The 27,532-nt window shown below is 45.4% G+C and overlaps 1 protein-coding gene across 1 annotated transcript; it reads right to left on the bottom strand.

The window, feature by feature from the left end:
* Nucleotides 645-3,473, bottom strand: LOC109835406. The gene is made up of 2 exons (XM_020403382.1): nucleotides 3,309-3,473; nucleotides 645-1,520 (listed from the first exon to the last, which is right to left on the bottom strand). Exons 1-2 carry the CDS (start codon nucleotides 3,471-3,473, stop codon nucleotides 645-647), a joined length of 1,041 nt encoding a protein of 346 aa, XP_020258971.1.

Raw genomic sequence — 27,532 nt, 5'->3', positions numbered from 1 at the left:
TTCCATTCATTTCACCACCTGGGCAGGTCCCCTATATCTGGGAAGACTCTGCTCGCGGGGTACCTCATGTTGTGGTTGAAGAGGTGTGTGGTCCCTACCCATTCGTTTGAGGTGCTTCCGGTGGAGGTGGTGTATCCCGTGGTCCGCTTGGCCCATGGGAGGTCCTATGCATTGGTGTCGGCTATGGTAGCATGTATCCATCGGGGACTCCGCACACTGATGGCCTAATTCTACCGTGTATCGACTATCGACGAAGGGGAAGGGGAAGTCATCAGGACCCCCAACCCTAGGGTGGGGCTGCCGTACACTTACTTGATGGCATGGTTTGTTTACCACTGTGAGTGTTTGATGAGTGCTCCTGCGACCCTTCAAGGAGACAGGTTCATCCCGTTCGTCCAACGTCTGGAGAGGTGCTCTTGGAAGTGCAGGGGTATCCCCGACGCACGAAAGACGCTCTCCATTTTGGCTATTATAACTTTCGTCGGTTCTTCCCCTACTTCAGCGGAGGAGGATATGGAGAGTCCCTTAGGGACGTGCCGACGGTGGACCATCACACCGTTCTCTCTTGTGGCGCTTTTCGATGGTTGGTGAACATTCGACCGGGATATCACATACTGCGAACGGGCTCTGTGTGCTACCTCAAGCTATATATCCCCTGCTAGGGAGTGGTTTTCGGAGGATCCAGCCGAAGACACCGAGGGTTTTGATGTGGGTATAGATGAATCCGAGGTGCCCGAGACGCAAGCTCCTTCTCCTAGTCTTCCATCGGATCCTCGAAGGGAGTCGCCGTAAGCCTCTAGATGATTTATCTCTAACTCTTTTGCCAACTCAAGCCCGATGAGTAACGCATTGTACTTAGCCACGTTGTTGGTGCATGGCTCTGTCAAAGAAAAGGCTCGGGGCAACACGTGGCCATGTGGACAAGTGAGGACTACCCCTACTCCTGCAATAATAGAGCCGCTCGTGCCTACGCGAGATGCGCCGTCGAAGAACATCTGCCACACCTCTGGTAACGAAGTTACGTTGGCTTCGGGGGGTTCATCTGGCAAGTCCTCAAATAGGTCGGTCTTCGCTCCCAGCGGGTGACTAGCCATAAGATCGCAGATGGCCTGTCCTTTGACTGACTTTTGTGGCATAAAGTGGATGTCATACTGAGACAGCAAGAGTGCCCACCTGGCCAGATGCCAGTTTAACGTCGCGGGTTGTGTCATGAAAACCTGGATGGGGTTCATCCGGGAAATGACGTGGATTGTTTGGCCGACCAGGTAGTGCCGCATCTTTTGGATGGCGAACACTAAGGCCAAACATTCCTTTTCGACCATCGGGTACCGCTGCTCGGCGCCTTGCAAGGTTCTACTCAGATAATAAATGCCTTGCTCATGGCCTGCGTCGTCATTCTGTGCCAGGAGGGCGCCTAGAGAATGATCCATAGCCCGTATGTAGATGAGGAACGGCTTTCCTGATATCAGAGCCACAAGGACAGGCGGGTTCGAGAGATAAGCTTTGATGTCCTCAAATGCCTGTTAACAAGGCTCATCCCATATGAAGGAAGTACCTTTCTTCATTAGTTTGAAGAAGGGTTGACATTTGCCCGAAAGATTTGAGATGAACCTTCGGATGTAAGCCAATCGTCCCTGAAGGCCTCTTAGCTCCTTAAGATTTCGGGGCGGCTGAAGCTCTTGAATAGCTCGCACCTTGTCTGGGTCAATCCGGATTCCTTTCATTGTGATGACGAAACCGAGGAATTTACCACTAGACATCCCTAAGAATGACTTCGTAGGATTCATCTTGAGCTGGTGAGTCCTCATGAGTTCGAACATCGCCTTCAAGTCCTGGAGGTGGTCGTCTTTACGACGACTCTTCATGACCAGGTCGTCTACATAGCACTCGACCGTCTTTCGCAGATAATCCCAAAAGATCGTACTCATGGTGCGTTGATAGGTGGCGCCGATGTTTTTGAGTCCGAAGGGCATGACTGTATAGCAGTACACCCCCATGGGAGTCCTGAATGAAGTGTGTTTTTCGTCTTCAGGGTGCATTTTGATTTGATTGTACCTTGAAAAACCATCCATAAAGGACATCCTCTCGAACCCACACGTGTTATCAATGATGACATTCGTGATGGGCAAAGGGAACTCGTCCTTAGGGCATGCGGCATTGAGATCCCTGAAGTCAATGCAGATACGGATCTTACCGTTTTTCTTCAGGACCAGAATAATATTGGCCACCCAGTCGGGGTGCTGTTCCTCTCTGATGAAACCGGATTCGATGAGTTTCTTTACTTTCAGCCTCGATCGCCTCCATGATTTGTGGACGGAATCGCCTTTGCTGTTGCTTGACTGGTTTGGCGTCTGGGCTGATGTTGAGGCGATGCGTTACGACCCGCGGATCCAGGCCGAGCATGTCCTCGTAATTCCACGCGAAGACGTCAATGTATTCCCGTATGAGGGCAATGAGGTCCTCTTTTTCCTGGGGAGGAAGACTACCGCTGATGAATATGGGCTTGGGATTCGCCTCGTTCCCCATGTTCACCTGGAAGATTTTGTCTTCGGTCGGTGGTTCACGTTGCTCGAAGCGACTGTTCTACTGGGCGTTAACATGGCGATCTCATGTCTCGTCATAAAGCAGGACTTGTCCATCTTCCGCCATTTCGGTGGAATCTATCGCGGTCATGTTGACTGTAAGGTTATCGAATAGATCCCTTACGCTGACGTCTGAGTCCCATGCCGAGGTCGTCGACGATCGATCTCCCGAACACGCATAATCGGAATCCACATTGACATAACAGCACAAATCCGATGAGGAAGAGGAGTACCCTAAGCCCCTCCGAGTCCTGTTGAAATAATTTGAGGGTTTACCTTTGGGTACGTAAGCAGGTCGGATGACCGCCTTGCGCCCTCGGCCGTAATTAAGACCCTCTAAACGAGTGAGGTCATACCCCATGTTGCTCATCATGCGCTTTGCAACTTGACTGTATTGTGAAAACTAAGGCGCGAGATCTTCGTCTTCATATTCATCCCATAGTGTGTGTAGGGGGTGATCAATTCGACCGAAGATAATATCTTTTCGATAATTATTCCGGGCAGGCACGACGAGCACAGCTCGATCGGCCGTGTTTTTGTGACGTATGACGAGCATACCGGCAAGTGCAGGGAGGGATCGCTGTAGAGTTTTGACCATAGGTCACTGGGTTCATCATCCTCGGATGTAGAACAAGACGACAAATAAGCAAAGTTGAACTTCTCATTCATGATAATCTCCCCCGCCTAAACAGTGTTGGTTACATTGTGACTTTCGTAACCGATTACAATTGACTCGAAGTCATTTAGGATTAGGCTGTCGCCGTACTCAGGTTCGCTATCCGCCTCGTTGCCACTCTCTAGTTCTTCGATCGGTGGCTCGTCGGGGTCTTGGTACAGCATAGAATCTATGAAGTAGTTTTCGACGCCTTTGAAGGGTTGCTTGTCGGCCATTACTGTTTTCACTTGCTCGTAATCGTCCACATACTTCAGACATTGGTGCAGCGTGGATGGGACTATTCAGTTGCCATGGATCCACGGACGTCCTAAGAGTATGTTGTAGGAAGGCTCGGCGTCGATGACGTAGCAGGTCACCTCTGTCTTCATGTCGCCTATTCGACATTTCAGGCAGATTTTGCCGAGCGGTCGAGTCCCTGTGGCATTAAAGCCGAATATGGTCGTGGTAGTTATGGACAGACGCTTTGGTGGTATCCCTAGGTGTTTGATCAATTTCAGGGGGACAATGCTCAATGCGGAACCTGGGTCGACCTGAATTCGATCTATCTTCGACGAGGCGACGTACCCCGTGAAGTACAAGGGTCGGTCATGAGACGTGCTCTTGATGAGCATGTCCTCAGGAGTGAAAGTGATGCACGGGACCCATCTCTCGGAGGTTTGGCAACATGTCACGCATTCCTGCCTCTTGCATCCTCTTCCCCGCAGAAATAGGTGGCAGAACGGCTCTGAGTCGGGCCAACGCCTCTTGTAGCGGCTTCCCGGGCTAGGCCTGGATAGCCGTAGGAGCGTCATACATGGAATTCGCCGCGGCGGCATGCCTCTTCAGCTCGCGTGAGCACATTGAAACGGAAAGGTTGGCGGCTTGAGCTTTGGCTGGCCTCGTGGGAGGTCCCGCCGGGTTCTCCGCTCTCATAGGATATTCCTTCGTGAATTCCTTCCCTGCTCTCGTGGCAAAGACAGTGGTTTCCTCTTCGGAGTCGGTCAGGGCGGCCATTGCTGTGTTATCTCTACCTAGGATGGCGGAGACAACATTGCAATGTTTTCCCTTAGTTCCTTTCGAGGGTTTTGCAGTCCATTGCTCGTCGTTGAGGAGGTCTGGATGGACCCACATCACCTGACCCGATGGTAGAGTCTGTGGAGTTAAACCCTTCCCTCGTTGGTTGTGAGGGTCGTCATTAGTGATCTTCAAGACTGCCTTGGGGATGGGAATTACCCCTGTCGGAGCTTGGACCTCCGGGAGATCTGTCCTAAAGCTCAAGGTAATCATATTCGTGGTCACCTGCTTTTGAACTTTCTCCTTCTTTAGGACCCCCGCATCGTAGAGGGCTTGGAGCTTATCCTTGAGGACGTAGCACTTGGTCATGTGGTGGCCAAGGAATCTGTGATAGGCATAATAGCTTGGGTCATTGGTTTTATTCGCCTCCTCAGCTTTCACGGCCTCTGGCAATTTAATTCGACCGCTTTTGAGCAGAGTATCGAATGTCGCCACAACCTGGTCTTCTTTGAATTCGTATTGCCACGGGGGGCGTTGTTCAAACTGTCTAGGCTTCGGCTTTTGAGCATCCATTGGCACCGGGGTAGAGTCAACGACCATGATCTCTTTTCCTATCGTTCGAGGGGGATTCATCGGCACACTCGGTTCCGCAGCTCCCTTTTTAGGCTGCGGCTCTTCGGCCTCTAGCCTTTTGATCATATTTTCCACCTGCTCACCCTGACGAACAAGCTCCTTCCATGTCCGGGTTTCCACAACGCCTACTTTGGATAAAATATGGATCGAAAGGTTATTGCGGCACATCTCGATCAGCGTGGACTCAGAAACTTGGTCCCGATAGTGGACTGATCTGTTCCGAAATCTCTTCACGAAGTCGTTGACTGACTCCGACTTCCGTTGCTTTTCAGCGAGGAGGGTGGCCATCGACACTTCCGTGTCGTCATCGAAGAAGCGGGCTAGGAAGAGCTTTTTAACGTCGGCCTATGACTTGATAGAGTCGGGTTCTAACTTACGGAACCATTCAAAAGCCACCCCCTTGAGGGTGCCTATGAATAGCCGAGTGAGAATAGCATCGTTCCCCGTAAGGAATCCGGTCTGCGCCATGAAGTAGTAAATGTGTTGCGAGGGTGAGCCCTTGCCGTCGAATTGCACCAAGCTAATTAGCTTGAACTTCGCTGAGTATGGGACTGTGTCCCATTCGACGGGATAGGGTCGTACCACCCCCAACTTGTTCATGTTCTGCTGAAGCTTCAGTGCATTGAGCTGATTTTGGAACTCGTCAAACCTCTTGTCGCGGGTGCTACCCCCAGTATGCGACGTTCCCAACGATGTCTTGGAAGAGTAATCGGATTATGGATTACTGTTATCTTCCGTCTCAGTCGCTGGGCGATGAGGAGGTACCCACTCCTTATCACCTGTTCGCCGGGGTAAGGTGCGCTGGGTTCTTTTCTTCTTCTTCTTCTTGTCCAGGAGTTGTTCCATCATCTCTCTTAGGGAATCGATGGTGGCCTGTTGCTCCTCAAGCTTTTGGGCCACCGTCTGTTCGTGGGTGAGTTCAGTCATATGTACTCTTGCCAACGCGTCCTGACTCAAGCGTGAGGTTTGAGACATGGCTGCCGCCGAGTGATCCTCGTCTTCACCGTAGGAGGGAGGTGCTAAGGTGGAATAATCAAACCCGATGCTCACCCCCTTGCGACTACGGGTACGCTGGTATATGCCGTCTTGTCCGTGTTGAACAAGTCGAGGATTAAGCCCCAGGACGGAGTCCAAATCTGGAGAGTCGAAAAGTATCACCTTACCCCTATCCATCATGTTTATTGTGGCGGACGGGAGCTCTAGGTCATCGGTGGCGCATCCCCTTTGGCGACGACGCCTTTGATGAGTGGGTATCGGTCAAGAAGGTTGTCGAGAGAGCCTCTCGAACACTAAAGGTTTCGTCGTTTCTATACATTGACAGTCGGCAAGTACTGTCTGGATGAGCCTTTCGTAGTGGTACTAAGGACTCGCCTCATGTATGGTACGTTTGCACGTTAGATAATCCCGGAGGTCTTCTGTGGGTGACTAGCGACCACCCACAAGGTCAGATGGGTCTCCTGAGTGATTGCACAGGAGGGTCTTGGGTGCACCCCCTGTCGTGCGCTGGGTGGAACACCTAGATGTCAGAGTTCGACGAGTTTGCCTTGAAAGGCGAACCTCGCGTTCGGGCGAACTCCAACATGTGGACGAAATTCAACCCCCCGCTCGCGCAGGCGCACTCGAAGATATCAAGACATATCTGACAAATCCTCCTATTCTCGTTGCACCAAAATCAGGTAAACCGTTATTGATTTACATCAAGGTGATGAACCATTCGATAAGTGCTTTGTTAGCACAAGACGATGATAACGGTCACGAACATGCAGTTTATTATTTAAGTCGGACTTTGGTGGGCGCTGAGTCTCGATATCCGATGATTGCTAGTGGTTCGGTTAGCTGATTCAACTCTGAGCGAGTTACTGAATGGCTAAAACAGCTGAACTTTTTCTTCATCCTAGAAGAAAAGCTAGACCTTTTCTATTTGGTTGGAAGAAGTTCTGAACCTCTTCTCCGTGGCTGGAAGAGGTTCTTAAATAATGGAGAGACGACATGGTCACTCCTTGAATTATGGGATGTGACCATGTACTGTTGAGGGGTATCTTGCTACTCACCCGTACTATGAGCGGTCATTCGAGGGGTTGTGCTTCACGTCATGGTGTTTGCAGTGCAAAAGATGCGGCATTACTTAGTGGGACAGACAATTTATGTTATCTCCAATGTTAATATCGTGCGAGTATTTATGACGCAACCGGGTTCGATGAATTGGCGATTGGCAAAATGTGCCATCCTCTTGTCCCAGTATGATTTGCACTTCAAACAGCAAAAGTCGGTCAAAGGATAAGCGATTTGTGATCTTTTGGCGGCAAACCCGACCGCAGATGCGGCAGAAGTATATGATGACTTGCCGGACTACTCGAGTGGATTTGGCCAGCCTACTGTACGCCGGCGAATCCAGCTCTTGACTTGGACTGGTGAGATGAGTTGCATTTATGAGCACGTAGGTTGATCTGGCGTCTGTCAGATCACTCGTATTGTGAGCAGTCGCTTGATGGGACCTGAGTACTGTGCTCTTTCCTCTCAGGTCATGAGAGGTGAGAAAACGAGTGCCCAGTACTCGAGTGGGCTTGGACAGCTTGCCGAATGCCGGTGGATCCAGCTCTTGACTCTGACGAGCGAGGTGAACTGCATTTATGAGGGTTCAGGTTGATTCGGCACCTGTTCGATCACTCGTACTGTGGACGGCCACTCGACGGTCCTGGAACACTGTGCCTTATCCTTTCGGGTCATGGCCGAAGTAGGAAAGTCCGTTTAGTATGATATTTGGCTTGTCGACTCGTGCTAGCGAATTCTTGCCTCAGAGGCCGAGCCTACCACACCGGCGAATCTTGCTTATGCATGGCGCGAGTCCCCCCGCCTACGCATACTGGTATGCGAATCCTACCTTCGGCTTCAAGCTAGACGGCCGTGCCGGTCGCGGCGCGTTGCTCGTGTCTGCGGCCCGTGCTAGCAACTCCAACTCCGTCGGCTGCGTGTTAGCCCTTCACCCGTGGGGCTCGGGTGTCCGATTCCGTGCGGGGACTCTCTCGTACAACATTCACCTCCGCCGGCGCGGTAATTTTGTAACCGTCTACAAAGACCCCCCTTCAAAGTTTTCAGACCTAAACCGGCTTGCGTGTGGTCTGGAATACTTTGAATAAAGAAGTTCTTGGCTAACCAAGTGCATTTGGTTTCTTTCAGGATTTTTAGCAAACCCTCAGCTATCAACGGGTTTGATACGCCTTTACCAAGTGCATTTGGTTTCTTTCAGGATTTTTAGCAAACCCTCAGCTATCAACGGGTTTGATACGCCTTTACCAATTACCGTTTGAGTCGGGCTAGCCATACTATTCCCCTCAGTATGATGAGTTGTTGAGTAGTTTCTCTTAGGCTTAATGCTAAGATTTCTACTCTAACCCTTAGCCGCCTAGGGCGCGGGTTTAAACGAGGTCACCTCGTTGGCGGTTCAAGTCATTTTGTCTCCAAAGGCGAATGAGCCGTTCAGGCAAAGTTAGGTTTTGAAGGCGGAATTTTGCTCGACTTGCGGATTCGATTCGAGTTTTCGCAGATGAGACCTTTCCTTTGGGCGAAACTAGGTTCAGTGTAAGTGAACCACGTGTCCGCCGGTGGGGCTTCGTGCTTTCCAGCTAAGGCGGCGTCGTTCCGTCATGTCGCGCTCATTATGATTCGACAATCTGACGTCAGCTTCGTGCGTCTCGTTTGAATCGTGCCCGTGGTTTTCGAACTCAACCGTCGGATACAACGGTCGATTTCGGTTCGGGTCCTAGGTTTCGACCGGCATGTTTCCCATTTCGACGGTTCCTTCGAAATATCAGGGGTGATCTGGGCCGTTGATTTCGATCGTGGTCACATCTCTTGTCCGTTAGTGTTTCGCCTTTCGAGGGCGATCGTGGCCACGTAAGCCACTCAGCTTCATCTCCTGCAGTACAGAGTGCGAAGAACTCAGATTTCATCGATGACTATGCAATCATAGTTTGCTTCTTAGATTTCCACGAGATGGCAGCTCTGCCCATGGTGAAGATAAAACCTCCAGCAGATCTGCACTCATCTGGTTCTGAGCACCAGCTCGCACCTGAATAGCCTTCGATTGCAGTCGGATATCCAGTGTAGAATAGGCCCAGACCTATAGTTCCTTTCAAGTATCTCATCAATCTCTGGACAGCATCCCAGTGAAGCTTTCCAGGATTACTTGTGAACCTACTAAGCATTCCTACAGCGAATGCTATATCTGGCCTTGTGCAGCTCATCGCGTACATAAGACTTCTAATTATCTTTGAGTACCTTAGCTGCTCTACTAATCTTCTAGTGTTCGGTCGAAACTTCTTGTTGTAATCATACGACACTGATAATTCTGGTAGGTCGTAGTAGCCATACTTCCTTAGCATGCTCTCGACATAATGAGATTAGGATAATCCAATACCCTCTTCAGAGTATATGATTTTGATTCCAAGAATCACGTCCGTAGTTCCAAGGTCCTTCATGCTGAACTGAGCTGATAGAAATTTCTTGGTAGATGTTACTATCTCTAAATCACTCCCGACGATGAGCATATCATCCACATAGAGGCAGACAACTACCACCTTCCCTTCAGCGACCTTGATGTATAGGCACTTGTCAGACTCAATGACTTGATACCCATTATTGCGAACAACCTCATCGAACTTCTCATGCCAGAGTTTCGGTGCCTGCTTAAGTCCATATAGAGACTTAATAAGTTTATAAACTTTACCAGCTGGAGCATTAAGTCCTTCTAGTTTCTCCATGTAGATCTCTTCTGTGAGGTCTCCATTGAGAAAGGCAGTCTTCACATCCATCTGATGTATGACGAACCTTTTTATCGCCGCCCATGTGAAAGCACTCTGATGGTAGTGATCCTGCAAACTGGTGCATAGATATCAAAGAAGTCTATTCCTTCTCTCTAAGAAAATCTTTTCGCTACCAGTCTTGCTTTATAATTCTCAATAGTACCATCAGGACGAAGCTCTTCTTGAAGACCCACTTGCAACTGATAGGCCTTGTACCTTCAGGTACATCCACCAACTCTCACGTGTGATTTTGGATCAATGAATCCATCTCATCATCTATAGCTTCTTTCCACAGAAGAACGTCTGTTGACTGCATTGCTTCTTGGAAAGTCTGTGGACCTCCTTCCACATTATAGGTGATGAAATCATCTCCAAAATCTTTCTGTCTCCTGACACGCTTGGAAGATGGTTCAGTAACTCCTTCATCACTGACACTTTCAGTTTCTCACGAAGCTGGCTCCTCTAGTGCATCTGACGTACTAGAATTCTCTGCTATATCTTTGAGCAATAATCCTTTATCTTTGATAAACTTATCCTTAAAGAATTTTGCATCTCGAGCTTCAATGATGGAGTTGGTTCCAAGATCAAGGAACCTGTAAGCATCACTATCTTCAGCAAAGCCAAGAAACACACATCTGTTTGCCTTTGGTCCGAGCTTAGGCCTTATGATATCTGGAACTCGAACATATGTGAGACACCCTCACACTTTGAGACTATCCAAAGGATCTGGATATCCCAACCATAACTGATTAGGAGTACTATCAGTTTTGGAATAGGGTACTCTGTTCAGAATCCAGTTTGCCATCAACAAAGCCTCTCCCCAATAGCATGTAGGTAGACCGGATGTGATTAGCATCGAATTCACCATCTCAGTTAATGTGTGATTCTTCCTTTCTGTAATTCCATTAGATTGCGGAGAATACGGAGCAGTAGTTTCACCAATGATTCCATGCTCCTTGATGTATGCTTCCGACTCCTTAGATCGATACTCTCCTCCTCTGTCACTCCTGAGTCTTTTCACCTGAAGTCCAAGTTGCTTCTCCGCTCGAGTCTGAAACTCAACAAACTTGCTGAAGGCTTCATCTTTAGATTTCAACATGTAGACATGGCAGAAACGAGAGTGGTCATCAATGAAGGTGATGAATTACTTCATGCCGCCTCGAGTGATGAAGCTCTTCAAATCACAAGTATCTGAGTGAATCAGATCTAAAAGGTTGGTCCTCCTTGTGACACTTGGAAATAGCTTCCTTGTCAGCTTTGCTTGCGCACAGACTTCACACTTATCAGGTTTGTTACCCCCATATTTTGGAAGTAATTCTAACTTCTCCATGCTAGACGGCTTTCTATAATTTACATGTCCTAACCTATTATGCCATAATACAGAGGAGTAAGCAGAAGAGGATACTTCATTTACAACTGAGTTGGATACAATAGTACTAATCTTATACATGCCATCAGTATGATATGCATTGCTAAAATACATTTTCTTAAAAGAAAACACAACCTTTTCTCTTTGGAAATCCAACCTCATACCAGCGTCACATAATAGGCTTCCAGAGACTAAGTTTTTGGCAATTGAGGAAACATATTTCACATTCTTCAATGTGAGAGTCTTCCATGAAGAAAGAGTCAGTACTATAGTCCCAGTTCCAAGAACAGGAACCACAGAACGATCAGCCATTGATACGTTTTCTTTGGCAGTAACATAGGAAGAGAACAAATCTCTGTTGGAGCAGACATGACAGGTATCACCTGTATCTAACCACCAACCAGAGACTTTGCTGGGAGTTATCATTTGAAAGAGCATAGCCACACAATTGTCAAGTTGATTAATATTGTGTGCTGTTTCCTTCTTTGGTGCTTTGCAGTCTTTGGCAAAATGTCCTTGCTTCCCACAATTGAAACATTTGCCACTTTTCTTGAAATCTTTCTTCTGAACATTCAGGTTCTTCAAATTATGATTCTTCTTTTTGTTAAATGACTTCTTTTTTTAGAAGAAGAACTAGTACCGTTCTCAAAGTTAGTAGCCACCATGTTAGCAGACGCCTTCTGCTTAGCTAAGAGCTCATTCTTCGTACGAGTCCGAATCTCATCCTCGATCCGAATAAACCTCTTCAAATCAGACAAAGTCACATGTCTTTTCCTTCTTCGAATGTCCGTGGAGAATGACATTCAAGATGGAGGAAGCTTGTTGACAATTCCTCCAGAAATGAATGTTTGGCAAAGATTAATCTTTTCATCCTTCAGCTTCATAACAAGCTTTTCGAGCTCTTTGACTTGAGGCAAAACCTCAGTGTCATCTTTGAATTTGAAGTCAAGAAACCTGTTAATAAAGTGAGACTTGGAAAGCTTCTCCTCATCCTTGTATTTCTCGTCCAGAGCATTCCAGATTTCCTTTGTAGAGGGCTTGTTAGTGTAAGTATCTGCTAGATGATCAGCCAGGCAGTTAAGGAGATAACTCCTGTAAAAATAATCATCTTTAGCCCAAGAGGCTTCAGAATCTGAGTTTTCTTCAAAGTCAGGTTTCTCTTCAGAAACCACATAGTAGATTTTCAGGAGTTGCATCCCAAAAATCACTTTTTGACGCCATGCATTAAAGTTAGATCCATCAAAGTTTTCTAACTTAAGACAGTCCACACTCCAAGAGTCCTCACAGGATCCATTAGTAGATCTAAAATATTTCTTTAAGATTGTTAAAAATTTTGGTTAAATCTGGAATATAACAGAGGAATTAAGATGTGTTGTTATTTTAAATTTTTCAAAGTCAACTGTTGTGCGTTTGTGAAACGCTGTGCTTAAAGCAATATTTGGCCTACTCTGGTGCAAGGATCCCAAGGCCAAACTGCTTCTAGGAACAGCAACACAGTACTCTGGTATGCACCAACCCAGTACAGTCAAGATCTCCTCGATCTATAAGACCTTTCGGTTAATGCAAAAGATCTTCTCGATCTCAGAACCTTTCAGTTCAAAACCTTTTGGTTTCAGGGCTCCTGCGGGCACAGTTACTGCAGCAGCAACACTACAACAGCAACAACGTCAAGATCGCCTTGATCCGACGTTTGTTTTCCAAGTTCACGTGCGTGTACCGACGTTTGTATTCCATGCTCGCGAGAGTTCTGTGTGTCTCCATGAGCTGCCCAAGGGTGCTATTTATAGGCATCTAAGGCCAGCTCAAGAGTCACTAGTAATTTAATGTGGCTGTTACAATTCTCAATGGTAATTAAGATTGTAACGTCAATGCATTAAATTGTTCAAAATGCTATTGTAACTGCTGCATGTAGTAACTCCTGAATACGAGGCAATCAATGGATGCGTTGCTCCGTCACGTCTCAGAAAATCAGAAGAACCTCGTTTGACAAACGAACCTCATCAAACAGACGAACTTCGTATGACAGACGAACCTCATCGAACGAGCGAACATCGTCAAACAGGCAAACCTCGTATGACAAACGAACCTTGTCGATCGAACGAACATCGTCAAACAGGCGAGCCTCATCAAACAAGCGAAACTCGTATGACAGACACACCTCGTCAAACAAGTGAACCTCGTATGACAGACAAACCTCATCAAACGAACATCGTCAAACAGGCGAACCTCGTATGACAGATGAACCTCGTCGAACGAGCGAACCTTGTCAAACTACGAGAATGCTAGCGTCACACCCTCGTGCGAACAAGTAGCTCGTCTGCATGATGCGAAGCAGCCTGCGAGGTAACCTTCGTGGCGCCAAACAGCGCCACCTCGCCTCGATGCCTCCATACGAAGTGCAAAGTGCGCCTAACAAAGCACCACTTAGCGCCTCAGCCCGATTAGCCCCGATCCCCGGCCCATTGGCCCACGGCCCACGGCTCACAGCCCACGGCCCACGACCCACGACCCACGACCCACTAGAACTTATGAGGGATTAATTCAAATAAAACACTTCTAGGCTTGCCACGCCTCGAATAATGGACCTTTTGAAATACTAACACATTAACTTTCCACTAGGCTACTAAGCATTTATGAAAAGTACTTGTAGTTAATATATATATAGTTTGAAAACTCATTTTTGGAAAGCGGGTTTTGACCAAAAAATCCAACAAGACCTACTATGCATCTCGCGTCCTTTGCATAGCAATGAAAAATTTCATAAAGAGATCTATAAGGTAAGTTGCATGGAAACAGGTACGAGTGCGGGTACAAGTGCGGGTAGGAGTACAAGACTTGACAATTCTTTGAAATGTAGGGTACGGGGACACGGTTATATGTATATATCGAAATTAATAATTCACATGAGATCATTATTATTTTTCAATTCATGTGCTATTTGGACTTAAATTCCTATCATATTTTTAAGTTTCTTTTAGTATGTTGTTTATTATAAATTAGAAACTACTTGTTTTTTAACTAGACCCTGAAACCACCCTTTTAAATCATAATTTTTAACTTGGATACATGCTGAAACAAACTCGACCTATGTCTAACAAGCTTTAAGAAATGGACATGAAGTGTTGGATATACGTCAAAGAAGTGTATGTGATGAGGACAAGAATCAAGAGTCTTCCATTTTAGCTTAGTTGACTTTCTTTATTTTAATTTTTAAAATTCGAATTTTGAATTTAGTTTAGTTTTGGCATTTGAGTGATTTTAGGGAATTTTGTTGAGTGATTTGAGGGATTTTTATTTTTTTGTTTCCATTTTGTTTGCATGTTGTGTGCACATAGTTTCCTTCATAAATAAGGTTGTAAGAGATTATTGAAAAATATTGAATATTAAAAATTTGAATGACAATTATTGTGTTAATTGAAATCTTGGGTGTGAAACCCTAGGTCTCGGGTGTGAAACCCTAGGCCATCGTTTTCTCTTTTCCACGTAAAGAATCTAGCCACCAACCAAATTTCCCCTCTCCGGTCAAACACTGCTTTTTCTTCTCTGTTCATTGTCTTCAACCTCCATCCCACTTCCAGTTCACAGTCCGCCAACACCCCTTCCTTCTCTTTCACTTCTCCCCAGGCCATCGAACACCCCCCTACCATCTCCTCCTCAAAACAACCGCCCCAATCCTGTGGTCCCCTACTCCTCCTCTCTGATCTCCGCCGTTCGACAGCTTCGACCCCAACTCCTCCCTGCTCTCCCTCAACCCCGAGTAGTCACACAGACCTCCTCCCTGCCCTCTTTTGGATCAGGATGTGGGAATTGGTCGAATTCTACCAAGCTCTTGAAAAGTGCTGGAAGAGAATGCTCATCTGTTTCTTGTACTCCAGCGTCAAATAGCTCAAACAACCAACATCATCATCAGATCTCCATCCCCTCGTCGCACCACCTCTAGAGGTCTCTCGCGTCGAGCCTGTTTAGACCGACGAATGTTTTGTTTTCTTTCGATCAGTATTTTCTGTTAATCTCATTTTATAGTTAATTGCATGAGTATTTCATCTCTAAACTCTTATCATATATTCCCTGCTTAGATTATGTTTGTGAGTTGAAAGTAACTGAGCATGTGATTGTCAAAATTTGATATTGATTGTGGGACTTGTGCAATGATAATGAATATTGTGATTAAACTATTCGAGATTGGAATTATTCATAATTGTCGATGCAAATCTTGTTAAAATCTATCGGTCACATTAGTTGTTTTAAATTTAATTTCCTCCCGAAGATCATGAATTTTAGTCAGACGGTGCGTTGTTCGATTTAGATTGTTGATATTGATAGACCCCCTGTACCGTTTTGCATTAGTATGACAAGTATTTTAAATTTAAACATATATCATACAATTGACTACATGTCTGAATAAATGCATGCATATATCCAAGGAGTCTTCATGAAGTTTGGGTACGGGGTGTGTAAGATACGGGTTTCGCTTCATTATAGAAGTACCTAGGTAACACAGTCTAGAAAAGTATAACAATTAGGAATTATAATGACGAGTTTTCTATATTTCTGATTGGCGAATGCAGAACTCTTCATTTGAAGGCAAGCGTAAGATTCCCTGAAAGGTTCCCGGAGCAACTATGAAGAAATCACCTTACCAACCTTCAGGTTTGCACAAAACTCTGAAAGATATTGAATTCAACGCCTCTCAGTTGGATATTTCACAGTAATTTGACATAAGCTCAATTTCTAGCAACAAAGGTTTGATTTCTTATCAAGTCACTTGGATCACTCAACAACGCTCCAGAGATGACACTTCCGTCTACAATACCCTAGCAATAACAGGAACACATTATAGATGAGATGATGTCAACACAATTGATGGGATTCAAGATTTGGTCTAGTAGCAAGGGCAACTAGATTGTTCATAGTCCGAGAATATTACTCAGTTCAACCTAAATGTTTTTAACTTTTCATCACTACCTTTCTATTGAGTTGAGAGGAGTGGTGTACACTAAGAAATATATTGTTATTATTTCTTTAGTGGTACAAACACACTATACTCTCAAATACAAATGCTCTCTCTCTCTCTCTCTCTCTCTCTCTCTCTCTCTCTCTCTCTCTCTCTCTCTCTATCTTTCTTTCTCTGCTACGAGGATGATGTTTCCTAAGGGTGTGTTTGGTTCGAATGAAAATGGAAGAAAGGAGAACAAAGTGGGAAAGAAAGTCATTTTTCTTTGTTTGGTTTGAAAAAAAAGCAAAAAAGAAAATGAAAACGGGAGGAAATAAGATGGAAAGTGGGTTGAATTTTCTCCCGACCCTTTCCTCACCGGAACCCACTGAAAATGACGAAAAATTTTATCGGGGAGGAAGTAAGCTACAGGAAGGCGAGGAGGGCGAGATCTCAAGGAGGGCCACGCATCTAGGATTTATTTTCACATGGGGTCCTCAAGATAAAATTGGCATGCATTAGATTTTATCTAGGCAATTAATCAATCCTTTATTCCATGTGGGCCCCACATGCCATAAGTGTGCGCACGCACAAAAGTTTTCTTCAGCCATCTTTCTATTAGCTCCTCCACATTTTTAGTTATTATGATAGTAGTCCCTAAAACATTACGATTGCTGTTAAGTCCCCAATTTTCAAGTTATTTCAAGCTAACCTTTTCAATATAAGTGTAGGTTTATGAATAAATTGATGGCTTATTTGCATTAACACATCCTATAGTTTTTCCTACTTTGCACTTACATACCCTCAATGAGTTTGCTCCAATACCCTCAAATAATAAAGACTATAGTTTTTCCTACTTTGCACTTACATACCCTCAATGAGTTTGCTCCAATACCCTCAAATAATAAAGAAAATAACATTGTTTATTTACATACCCTCAATGAGTTTGCTCCAATACCCTCAAATAATAAAGAAAATAACATTGTTTATTTTCCTCCAGATTTTCTTTTACTTTTCTTTAGTAACCAAACAAAAGAAAAAAAAACTCATTTTACTTTCATTTTCCTTTCTTTTTCTTTCCTTTTCCTTTTCTTTTTCATTTCCCTCATTTTACTTCAAACCAAAAATAGCCTAAGAGTTTTGGGCCTTATTTATAGTGGTTGGAAAAATACTATGCACTAATTTTATATTAATTTTCTGTGGTGGGGCCCACTACTTTATTTATTTTTCAAACGATTCCTAACTTCGGTGCCTAACACTGCCTAACACTCTAACGTCCCTTTCAACAAAGTGTGCTGCTAACTTTTACACTCCCCCTCAGTAGCAACTTCTCTATCCACAAGTCCAAGATATCTAGCTTCTTTTTCAATGCTTGGATTTCCTTTCTCGCTATTCTCCATTCACCAGTTCCGTATGCCTCTTTTAAAGTAAATGGTTCTTTCACGTCTTCTATGACATCAATATTATCATACTTAGGATTTGGCTTTCCGAGCCTCGTTGATCTTCAAAATTGTTTAGTTGGCTCTTCTTCGATGTCCTCTATCTGGCTCGGGCGTTCTTCTTCTGATATTATCTGATGAACATCAGTTTTCCATGGATTCTTCTCCTTCGGAGACGTAGGAGAACTTGATTCTATCTTCTCCAATTGTTGTAGTCCTTCTTCTTGACCTGGCTCCCCCAGCTTTTTCTGCAACTGATCCTCTAAATCATTAGAGTCTGGTAGCACAACTTCTTGTGGAGTCCACCAAGACAAGGATTCGTCAAACACAATATTTCTTGATGTGTAGCACCGTCCGGTTGTGGGATCACAACATCTCCATCCTTTTCTTTTATTGTCATGCCCCACAAATATACATCTTACAACCTTTTTGTCGAACTTGCTGCGTAAGTGATCAGGCACAAAAACATAACATACATAAACAAAGACTCTGAAATGGCTTACTGTTGGGTTGATATTCCACAACTTATGAAAGGGTGACATCACTGACATGAACTCTGTTTGGGTCAAAAGTTGCTGTTTTCATTGTTATTGAATCTATTACAACTTTGGTCATTACAATAAACTCAAAATAAAAGAAAAGATCGATTTTTTTTATAAGATCTTCTTTATACAATTAAAATACAAAGTTTACAACTTTATCAAACAAACGTAGAAAGATCGTTTATCGGTCTTCTGGTTGTGCGGGATCTTTGTCTGTGCCTGTTCGCGGTGAAAATTGCCTTCATTGAATTCATTGTTATCTCAAGTAATTGCTTTTTGGTTACAAAAGATCCGGTCTTTTTTAGATCCGGTTACAACGAAATCAAAGAAAAAGAAAAAGATTACAACTTTCCTTCCGAACAAATCACGAGCTCCTGTTTTGCGGTCGCTCGCTTGTGTGGGTTCTTTGCCAACGCCGGGGTTAATCCGTGGACCACCGTGCGATCTAGATCCGGTCGGATCTACACGATGTGACGGGTATTATTTCGCGAAGGAAATAATAGCCGGGGGGGATTAATTCACTAAGGAAATAATCGCCCTTAATTCTCGGGATCAAAGGCCAAGCTTTGATCCGGAGTATGATCTCGTGTAGATCTCAGATCTGATCTTTCTCTCTCTCGAACTCCTGCCTTTTGTGACGTGGACACTCGCCGAGAATCATATCTGAATATTCAAGCCCTCAAGTTTTCAAAACTCCAAGCTCAATCTTCAATTCGGCAGAGTTTCGGCTCTCAAAGTTCCAACCCTTTCAAATGAACCAAGGGGGGCCTATTTATAGGCTCTCTGAACTGTGCCCGCGCACATATCTGGGTCGGCCACCTATGGGTGGCCGGCACTGGGCCGAGCCACCCATAGGTGGCTCGGTCTTGGCCGAGCCCCCTTAGGCATTGGGTTTCGTTGTTTTGCGTTGTATCCGTTTTTCGGTTCTGTCCGTGATTTGGTTGACTTAGACTCTGATTTGTTGATCTGATTTGGCAGTAAATCCGATTCCTGATTTGGCAGTAAATCCACTTCTGAGTTCGAGTCCAAAACTGATCTTGATTCGATCGTGATTCGTCCGAGTCTGCCCTTGGTTGGATGACTCGTTGACTCTTCGAACACTTGACTTGATTCCACACGCGAATGGATGTATCCCGTTGCTTGCGTGCGATTCGTCAACCTCGTCGCCTCGTTGGTTCGTCGGTTTGTGCCGAGCTGAGCTAAGGGACCTATAAGCAATTTTATATACCTACAGATACCCCCTCCAAAGTAGTGCTGCATTTATTTTCTGACCGTTGTCGGAATTTTAAACTTGAAGTCGATTCCTGATTTTCTAATCTTTAGCTGATGACCATCGATTGTTGGCGTTGAGTCTTTATTTGCGACGCGTTGTCCGGCGTAGTGTTGTTGAGTTATCCTTAAGAATATTTATAAAAACATTCTCCAGGAACTTCTCAACCAAAAATAGGGAATAGTTTATACTCATATACCTTATTGGAGTTTTTTCTGTGCCCGAATGAGCTGAACCGGCTTGATAATGAGCCAAAAAAGGCAATTATTAGGCTCAAAAAATTTTCTGATCCTTTCGAATATGTGGGAGAGACAGGAATAAACCAAGGACTGAACCCTCGGTCGATTTGAAGTTGTTTCGATGCTCGATCCAGCTTCAACTTGAATTCTGGTTCAAAACGGGTCTGGTCCGGTTCAACTTGGTTTGGTCCGGTTCAACTAAGCTTGGTTCAACATTATAAAAGAGGTTTTTTTCTCCTCATTAGGGTCGGCCCCCCTCTCTCCCTTCTTTTTTGATTTCTCTTCCCTCGAGCATCCGTTCACCCTCAAAGCTTCATAGTTGCATTAGATCTAGTCTTCCTTTGGATCTTTGGCTGAGAAATCCCTCAAAACTTTCATATTTGGAATTTCTCTCAGGCCCCTCGAGCGCGTGGTCCGAGCCTCTTTCAAGATCTGATTTTTATTGGATCCACGAGCTTTTCCTCAGGTAAATCCTCAACCATTTTAGCATATTTTATGCTTAATTCAATTTATGAATTTATGGGGTCGCATGCGAGGGTTAGGATTAAGATTTGGCGCCTCGAGCTCACCTTTCAGGGGGGAAAATTACAAAAAGGAGGAACTTTTTCTGGATCTGATTCCTTAATTTATTTTGCAGGTCACCATGTCTCATATTGCGAGGGGTCAATTCTCTACCGCGTCGGCTGATGGCGCGCCTCCCTCTTATGCTGGTGAGCTAATTTTTTGAAAATTTACAAATTAGTCCATTTTTCTTGGAAATTTGCAAATTGGTCATTTTCACCCCATTTTGTTCTCCTTGGTGAGGCAATTGGGAAGAGCCTTGATTCTCCTTGGCGAGGATCGACGCTTTAAAGATATGTTTTGCTTGGTCAAAACCATATCTCAATATAAAGGGGGCGTTTTGACGCTGCATTGTGCCTTATAAGGCAGGGATGATATACCCTATCTTTTAAGTGCATGATGTGGCCAAATCGTCTCACCCTTTATAAGGCAGTGACTCTATCTTACCTATTCGTAGGATGAGTTCAACTTCCTTTTATAGTTGAGACTAACAAGTGTTTAAATGTTTGTTTCCAGTGGAATATCCTTCTGGGGCGTTCTCATCTCACGCAGTGTACGGGCGTCGTGCCTTATTCCAGTTACTCCTCAGTTTGCTTCGGGCATGTCGACAGAGGTTGCCCAAGTGGTGAAGGAAGGTGGACATCGAGCTCTTCGCCAGTTGATTACAGATGCGCCCCTCGTGAAGGATGCCAGTTCGATTCAGCCTCTCAGGAAGACCGACTTTTTATTTGGCGACTTTGCCAGAGATCCGGATGTAGTGTTTATTGATGCTGAGCAGTGGCTTCATAAAATTGGCAGTGGTTTCATATATTTGCCGAAGATTCCTCGGCATCGTTCGTTGACTAAGCTCATGCGTCAGGCTGTGACACGGGAGATGTCGTGGCGCTTGACGGAGGAGCATGAGAGCGTTCACTGCGGCTACATCACTCATCAGACAGCTCCTGGTTCGAGCAGGAGTCATATCACTGGATTGCATCCTGGAGTATTGGGGTTGGATGCACCGCCGCGTAACGAGCTTCTCGCCTCTGCTTCTACTTTGAAGAATCGCCTCGCTGCTTTAGGACGGGAGATGCCTGCGACACGTCACAGATTTTATGGTTGGGTCCATTCTTTGGACAAGCTTTGGTGGACTCGCATGACGAAGTACGTCTTGAGCCGATGGAGCGAGGAGTTGCACGCTTGTGGTCTGTATGCAGCCGTTCGTGCCACCATGTATGGTTTGCCTGTTAGCACGAAGCATTTCTTCGCTTTGTGCGAGCTCTACAACCCGGATTCGAACACTTTTCTGACACGGCAAGGGGAGTTGGGCTTGGCCCTCCATGAGATGCACAGGATTTCTGGTTTGCCCATGGGACAGATGCTATATCAGGAATATTTTCCCTCCAACCAAGAATTAAGTCAGCTAAAGGATCGCATGCCCGACCGCTACGAGACTTTATGGGACCTCACATGTCACTATCATATCGCTTTGGCGCAGTCTGAACCTTTAGCGAAGAGGGCTAAATCCCATGTGAGCCAAAAGTAGTTTGCGTCTTATTTGTTCAGGAATTTAGAGAGCAATTCCGGCGAGGCTATTTGTGAGCTGGCACCACTCACTCCTTCAGGGGTTAATAATCTACTGAAGAAGGTTGATGCTCATTCCTATACCATTAGCAGTCCTGAGAGTGGTTTTCCCACAGGGACCAAGTTTAAATCATTCTTGTGGCATGCGACCGCGCCTGCCTATAAAAAGGAACTTTCGCTTCTTCCGGTGATGGTGGCTAACATTCATCGAGGGCTTCGACAGATTTCTAGTGCTTTTACACGGAAGGAAAGTGAATCACCGGCTCAGATTCCTAGTATTAAGGTGGAGCTTCCGTACACTTATTTGATGGCTTGGTTCGTCCTTCATCGTTCTGATATGATGTTAGTGCCGTATGCCACAGACCCCTCCGCTCCCTACTACAGTTGTTTGAGAATGGCAAGTGGGAGGGACGAGGATTCCCTGACGTCAGACAGCAGCTACAGGTCCACAAGTGTTGGGCGTTTTCCACTTACTTTCCACAGTTCTCCGGCCGATACGTCGAGTGTCTGATTGATGAGGAAAAGCCGAGGAAGGTATCGAACTCATTTAGACGTCGGCTGCTTTAACTGGCTGGGGAACATCAGGCCGGGTTATCTGACTTTCCGGGTGAGGAATCAGTGTTTCATAGAGCCATACCTACCCTGCCGATTCGCTCGCCAGTTTGGCTATGATCAGCTTTATGTCGGGAATCCACGTCAGCAGCTTCGGACCCACGGTGGTTTGGTGGACGGTCTTCGTGCATCGTTGTGGACCGTGACGGGCTGTATTGGTGCTAAGTTCAGTCTCCCGAGTTCTGAGCGGCAGTTGAACCTCACTTTCTTAAGCTGCAAGTGGTTGTTAGCAGCTAATAAAACTGTCCCCGTGAAGCCGATTGCAGAGCTGGAGGCTGAGGAGGCTTCTCAGGCTGATTCTCGTATGATTTGGGAAAATGCTCGATCACAAAGGGCACGGCACAAGACCCGTCGGATTGACGAAGAGGGAAAGAAGATCTTTCATTCTGCTGATGAAGCTTCAGGCGGAGATCTTGAAGATCACGAGGACTATTCTGAACGAGGTCAGTTTCTTACCCTTTCCCTTTATCTTCCAGAATTATTAAACCTGACAATGGTTTGATGTTTCAGGGACCACGGCTGACCAAGATGAAGAGTTCCGTCCTTCTTCCCAGGCGAGACCTTCGATTGTTGCTCCTGCTGCTAGGCGGAAGAGATTAGTCCGCAAGCCGCGTGCAGTTTCGCGAGCATCTGATATGGATTTGGCCGGTGACGATCCTGCTAGTGATGGAGGTAACATCTACCCTATAGACCGGCCTCTTGATCATTCAGAACTTTGACTCACGCTTTTCCATTTCTATATAGGAGAGCGTGGGGAGAGAGAGATGAGTCCTGATCCTGTTTTTCATGATTTTACGTCTTCTGGTGAGCCCGACTCACCGCACCAGGTAGAAAGGCCTGCAGAAGCTGGTGACATTAGGGAGACCGTCAATGTAGGACCCGGTTCGATGAATCCAGGTACATCTACCATTAACAATACACAAAGGAGTTGAATGATTTGGAATTTGTGCATTCCCTAATTGTCTCTATACTTCTTGCTCTTTTAGATAATTTGCAGGAGGCAAACGTAGATCTTGGGAATAAAGAGGCTGACGCATCCATAAGAGGTAACTCATTTCTATTGGTCGTAGTCTCTTTATTCTCCTTTCGTACTTATATTCTCTTGTGTCAGATTTCTCGACTGATGATTTTGACGAGGAAGGTTTGCTTGTGGACACTCCTATGCTACACTTTATGTATAGTTCTCCTCAGATTGATGATCAGTTGCCTGGAGATGTATTTCCTGAGTCTACGCTCCCTAAGAATCCCGAGGATGGTTTTTCTGAATGTACGTAGATCTTCTTAAGTTAATTATAGGACCAGTCAATTTTTGACTAATGCAACTATAATATGATGAATCTGATAATTGTATTTGACAGGAGCTTTTGTCGAGACTGATCCTGTTGAGCCGGCTGTGGGACCAACTACACCAGTTGATACACCCACAGCTGTTACACCTCCACTACCCCCAGTGACTCAAGGGGCAGAAGGTATAAATTGAGCTACTGAGAAATGTCATTTATTTCTTCATCAAGACTTTTGACGGATTTCTCCTTTTTGTGTAGGGCTTTCTTCTCGGCTTCACGTCCTTGTGAAGGAGTTATTATCAGACAGCGACCCAGAGAAGATTGTCATCTGTATAGAGATCCGTTCCTTCTTCTCCTTTGTGAATGCTATGATTGGCAAACTTTTCCACGGCGGGCTTTCTCTTCACCAGTTTAAGCCATTCCTTGATCTTAAGATAAATTCAATAAAGGATGCAGGGTACCCGGATCTGGCGAAGGCTATTGTTGATGATCTTGACTGCCTAGGGCGCGAGCTTCAGACGTTTCGTGAGCTTCGGGATGCAGGTGCCTCTTCATTCATCGCTGCCGAGCTGGATACTCGCTTACAGACATGGCGCGATACTAGGTTTCTTGCTGAGTTCGACATTCAGGTGCAGCGGGACCGGGTAGATCGAGTTGAGGCTAACCTTGCTATTAGGTCATCCTCACTCGACGAGCTTGATTCTTCCATTGCTTCTTGTGAGACCCAGATAGACCAGCTCCGAAGAGAACTCCGTGAGAAAGAGGAGACTTTGAGTATTCTTCAGATGACGAAGACACAGGATCAGCAGGCACACACCGCTTTATCTGAAGAGTTGAAATCTTTGAAGCAGAAGCTGACCGAGACGGAGGAGGTTGATGCGAAGACTTTAGCCACCAACGAGGAGTCTATCAGAGCTGAGCTGAGACAAGCTTATGATGAGAAGCTGTCCAAGCTTATGATGAGAAGCTGTCTAAGCTTAATCAGCAGATTTTTGGCCATGTTCTTGATGTATGTTGAAATGATTGACCATAATACTCATAGGATTTTTGGCAAACCCCCAGCCTTCAACGGGTTTGATTAGCCTTTACCGACTACCGTTTGAGTCGGGCTAGCATGCGGATTGTCTAAATCCGTTCTGCATGTCACGTTGTGCTAAGAGAGTGAATTCTCTGAGACTTTTGTGCTATGATGTTGAATACATAGACTTCGCCATTGTTACGGGAATAGGCTACCCGGCGACACGTGTTAGGTGTTGGCTTTAGGATTTTTGGCTAACCCCCAGCCTTTAACAGGTTTGATTAGCCTTTACCGACTACCATTTGAGTCGGACTAGCATGCGGATTGTCTAAATCCGTTCTGCATGTGACGTTGTGCTAAAGGAATGAACTCCCTTAGACTTGATGCTACGACTTCGAATACGTAGGCTTCGCCATTGTTATGGGAATAGGCTACCCAGCAATGTGTTTTAGACGCTGACTTATCCCTACTTAGGCTCCGGGATAAAATACCCCAGAATCGGACTCTGGTGTCTTTTTCTACGGCAAAAGACTAAACCGGCGACGCGTGTTAGGCGGCGGCATATCCCTGCTTAGGATTCAGGATGACATTCCCCATGCGTGTAAGGCATGGATTTTGGTGTTATTAATAACAACCTGCCGCGATGTTGAATATGCGGACGAGTGTTCTTTTTAACGGTTAGGAACTAACCGGCAGCGCGGGTTAAGCGCAGACTTATCCTTGCTTAGGTTTCAGGATAGAATACCCCAGAATCGAACTCTGGTGTCTTTTTGTACGGAAAAAGACTAAACCGGCAGCGCGTGTTAGGCGCAGACTTATCCCTGCTTAGGATTCGGGATAAACTTCCTAGGATGAATCCTAAATTGATAAATTTCGGAAAAGATCGATGCGGGAAAGGCAGAATTTTATATTCTATTTCCCGGTCTTCTTTTAGGGTGAAGGCGAACCCGACAGACAAGGAAGGAAGAATTTTATATTCTATTCCCTGATTCTTACCTTTTATAGGACTGGTTATCTAATCTGAAGATGAGTTCTTCGTTTATCGAAGTGAAATTTTAACTTCGGTTATAACCATGAGAAGGCTTAACCAAAGAGAAAAGGAAGGGAGTTCTTTCGTTTATCGAAAGGGGGCTCCGAACTGAAAGTGGACCTCCTGTTCATGGAAAGAATCAAGAGGGACAGAAAGATATTTTTGGTGGACCCACTGCCAATTGAAATTGATCAGTGAGGGATTTTGGTGGTGAAAAAGATTTTGGGTTATCCTCTAGAATATTAAGTGTAATATTCTTCAAGGAACTTCCCGGTAAATGAGTTATCCTGAATGTACTAAGGATAGTACTTTTTCAGGAACTTCCCATTTATTGGCATTAATTGCCTGGTGCCTTCTTGAGTAATCAAGCGATACGCACCGTTTGAGTAGACTGTATCTATCACAAACGGTCCTTCCCATTTGGGTTTGAATTTACCTTTCTTCTTGGAATTGAGGATTATCGGTCGGCGAGTAGGGAGGACCAGATCTCCTTCCTTGAAGCTTCTCTGTCGGACTCTTTTGTTAAAGGCCCTAGATATTCTGGCTTGATATAACTCAATTTGTTGTTGAGCCTCCAAGCGCTTTTCATCCAACCTCTCAAGTTCCTCGAGACGTTTTTGATGCTGTTCTTCTGTTATCATCTCAGTTGCGAGAGCAATCCGAAGGGATGGGATTTGAATCTCCAGTGGTAGCACAGCTTCACATCCGTATACCAACGAATACGGGGTGGCCCCCGTAGGTGTGCGTATGGTGGTGCGATAAGCCCAGAGTGCTTCACCAAGTTTATCGTCCCAGTCTCGTTTATTGGTCTTCACGAGCTTTGACAGGATTTTAATGATCGTCTTGTTAAACGCCTCAGCTAATCCATTCGCAGCGGGATAATAAGCTGTTGACGCAACATCTTCAATTTTGAACTTGTCACAAAATCTGATGAAGGCGTTGCTTATGAACTGGGGACCATTGTCATGAATGATCCGTCTTGGTACGCCGTGTCGGTATATGACATGATGCTTGATGAAATTGATGATGTTGTTCGTCTTCACTTCTCTAAGTGGAATTGCTTTAGCCCACTTTGAGAAGTAATCTGTGATCGCGAGGATGAATCGATCACCTTTGACTGAAGGGGGAAAAATAGGACCGACAATGTCCATGCCCCATGTCTCGAATGGCCAAGACGTGGTTGACGTGTGCAACTGCTCTGGTGGTTGATGCATATAATTCGCATGTACCTGACAAGCGTTGCATTCTCGTGCGTATTCGATTGCATCTCGAACCATCGTTGGCCAGAAATATCCCATTCTCCTGATGCGATCATACAGTTTGGGGCCAGGCTGATGCGCACCACATTCTCCTTCGTGCGCTTCCTTAAGAACTTCTTCTGCTTCTTTGTTCGAAAGGCATCAGAGTAATAAACCATCGTACCCTCTACGGTATAACGTATGGGTCTCGGCATTATAGAAGAATCTTGGTGCTCTTTGGCGGATTGATTCTCTTTCTTTTACGTCTTCTGGCAAAATACCATATTGGACGTAATCAATGATAGGAAAACGCCAATCTCGGGACTCAGACCCAATTTGAGTTGAATTTACTTCCTTGGAATTTATGTCTCCATCATCTTCTTCTTCAATATCCATATTGTATATGGGTATGCAGAGCTGATGTGTCCTTACTGTAACTAACAGCTCGGTTTTGGGAGGCTGCGCGAGTGATACCGCTAGTGCTGCCAGCGCATCCGTATAAGCGTTCTGGAGACGGGGGATGTATTCAATATAGAATTCTTCAAAAGAATCTGTCATTTTAATGACTTTCTGGTGGTATGGGATCAGGTCTTGGTTCCTGACTTCATACTCTCCACGGACTTGGTTGACTATCAATTGAGAATCCCCAAAAGCTTCGAGATATTCGACCCCCAGCTCTTTGGCGAAACTGAGTCCAATGAGAAGCGCGTTGTACTCGGCTACGTTATTGGAACATGGACTAGTCA

This window comes from Asparagus officinalis, chromosome 3, assembly GCF_001876935.1.
Source record: "Asparagus officinalis chromosome 3, Aspof.V1, whole genome shotgun sequence".
Taxonomy (NCBI): Eukaryota; Viridiplantae; Streptophyta; class Magnoliopsida; order Asparagales; family Asparagaceae; genus Asparagus; species Asparagus officinalis.
The sequence above is the reverse complement of the archived record's forward strand: the minus strand, read 5'-3'. Positions and strand labels throughout refer to the sequence as shown.

Coding starts and splice junctions, on each gene's coding strand:
- LOC109835406 (XM_020403382.1), bottom strand. CDS start 3,473: ATGGCCGACAAGCAACCCTTCAAAGGCGTCGAAAACTACTTCATAGAT. Junction 1,521..3,308: donor TAAATGACTTCGAGTCAATT/GTAATCGGTTAC, acceptor CCTTGTTAACAG/GCATTTGAGGACATCAAAGC.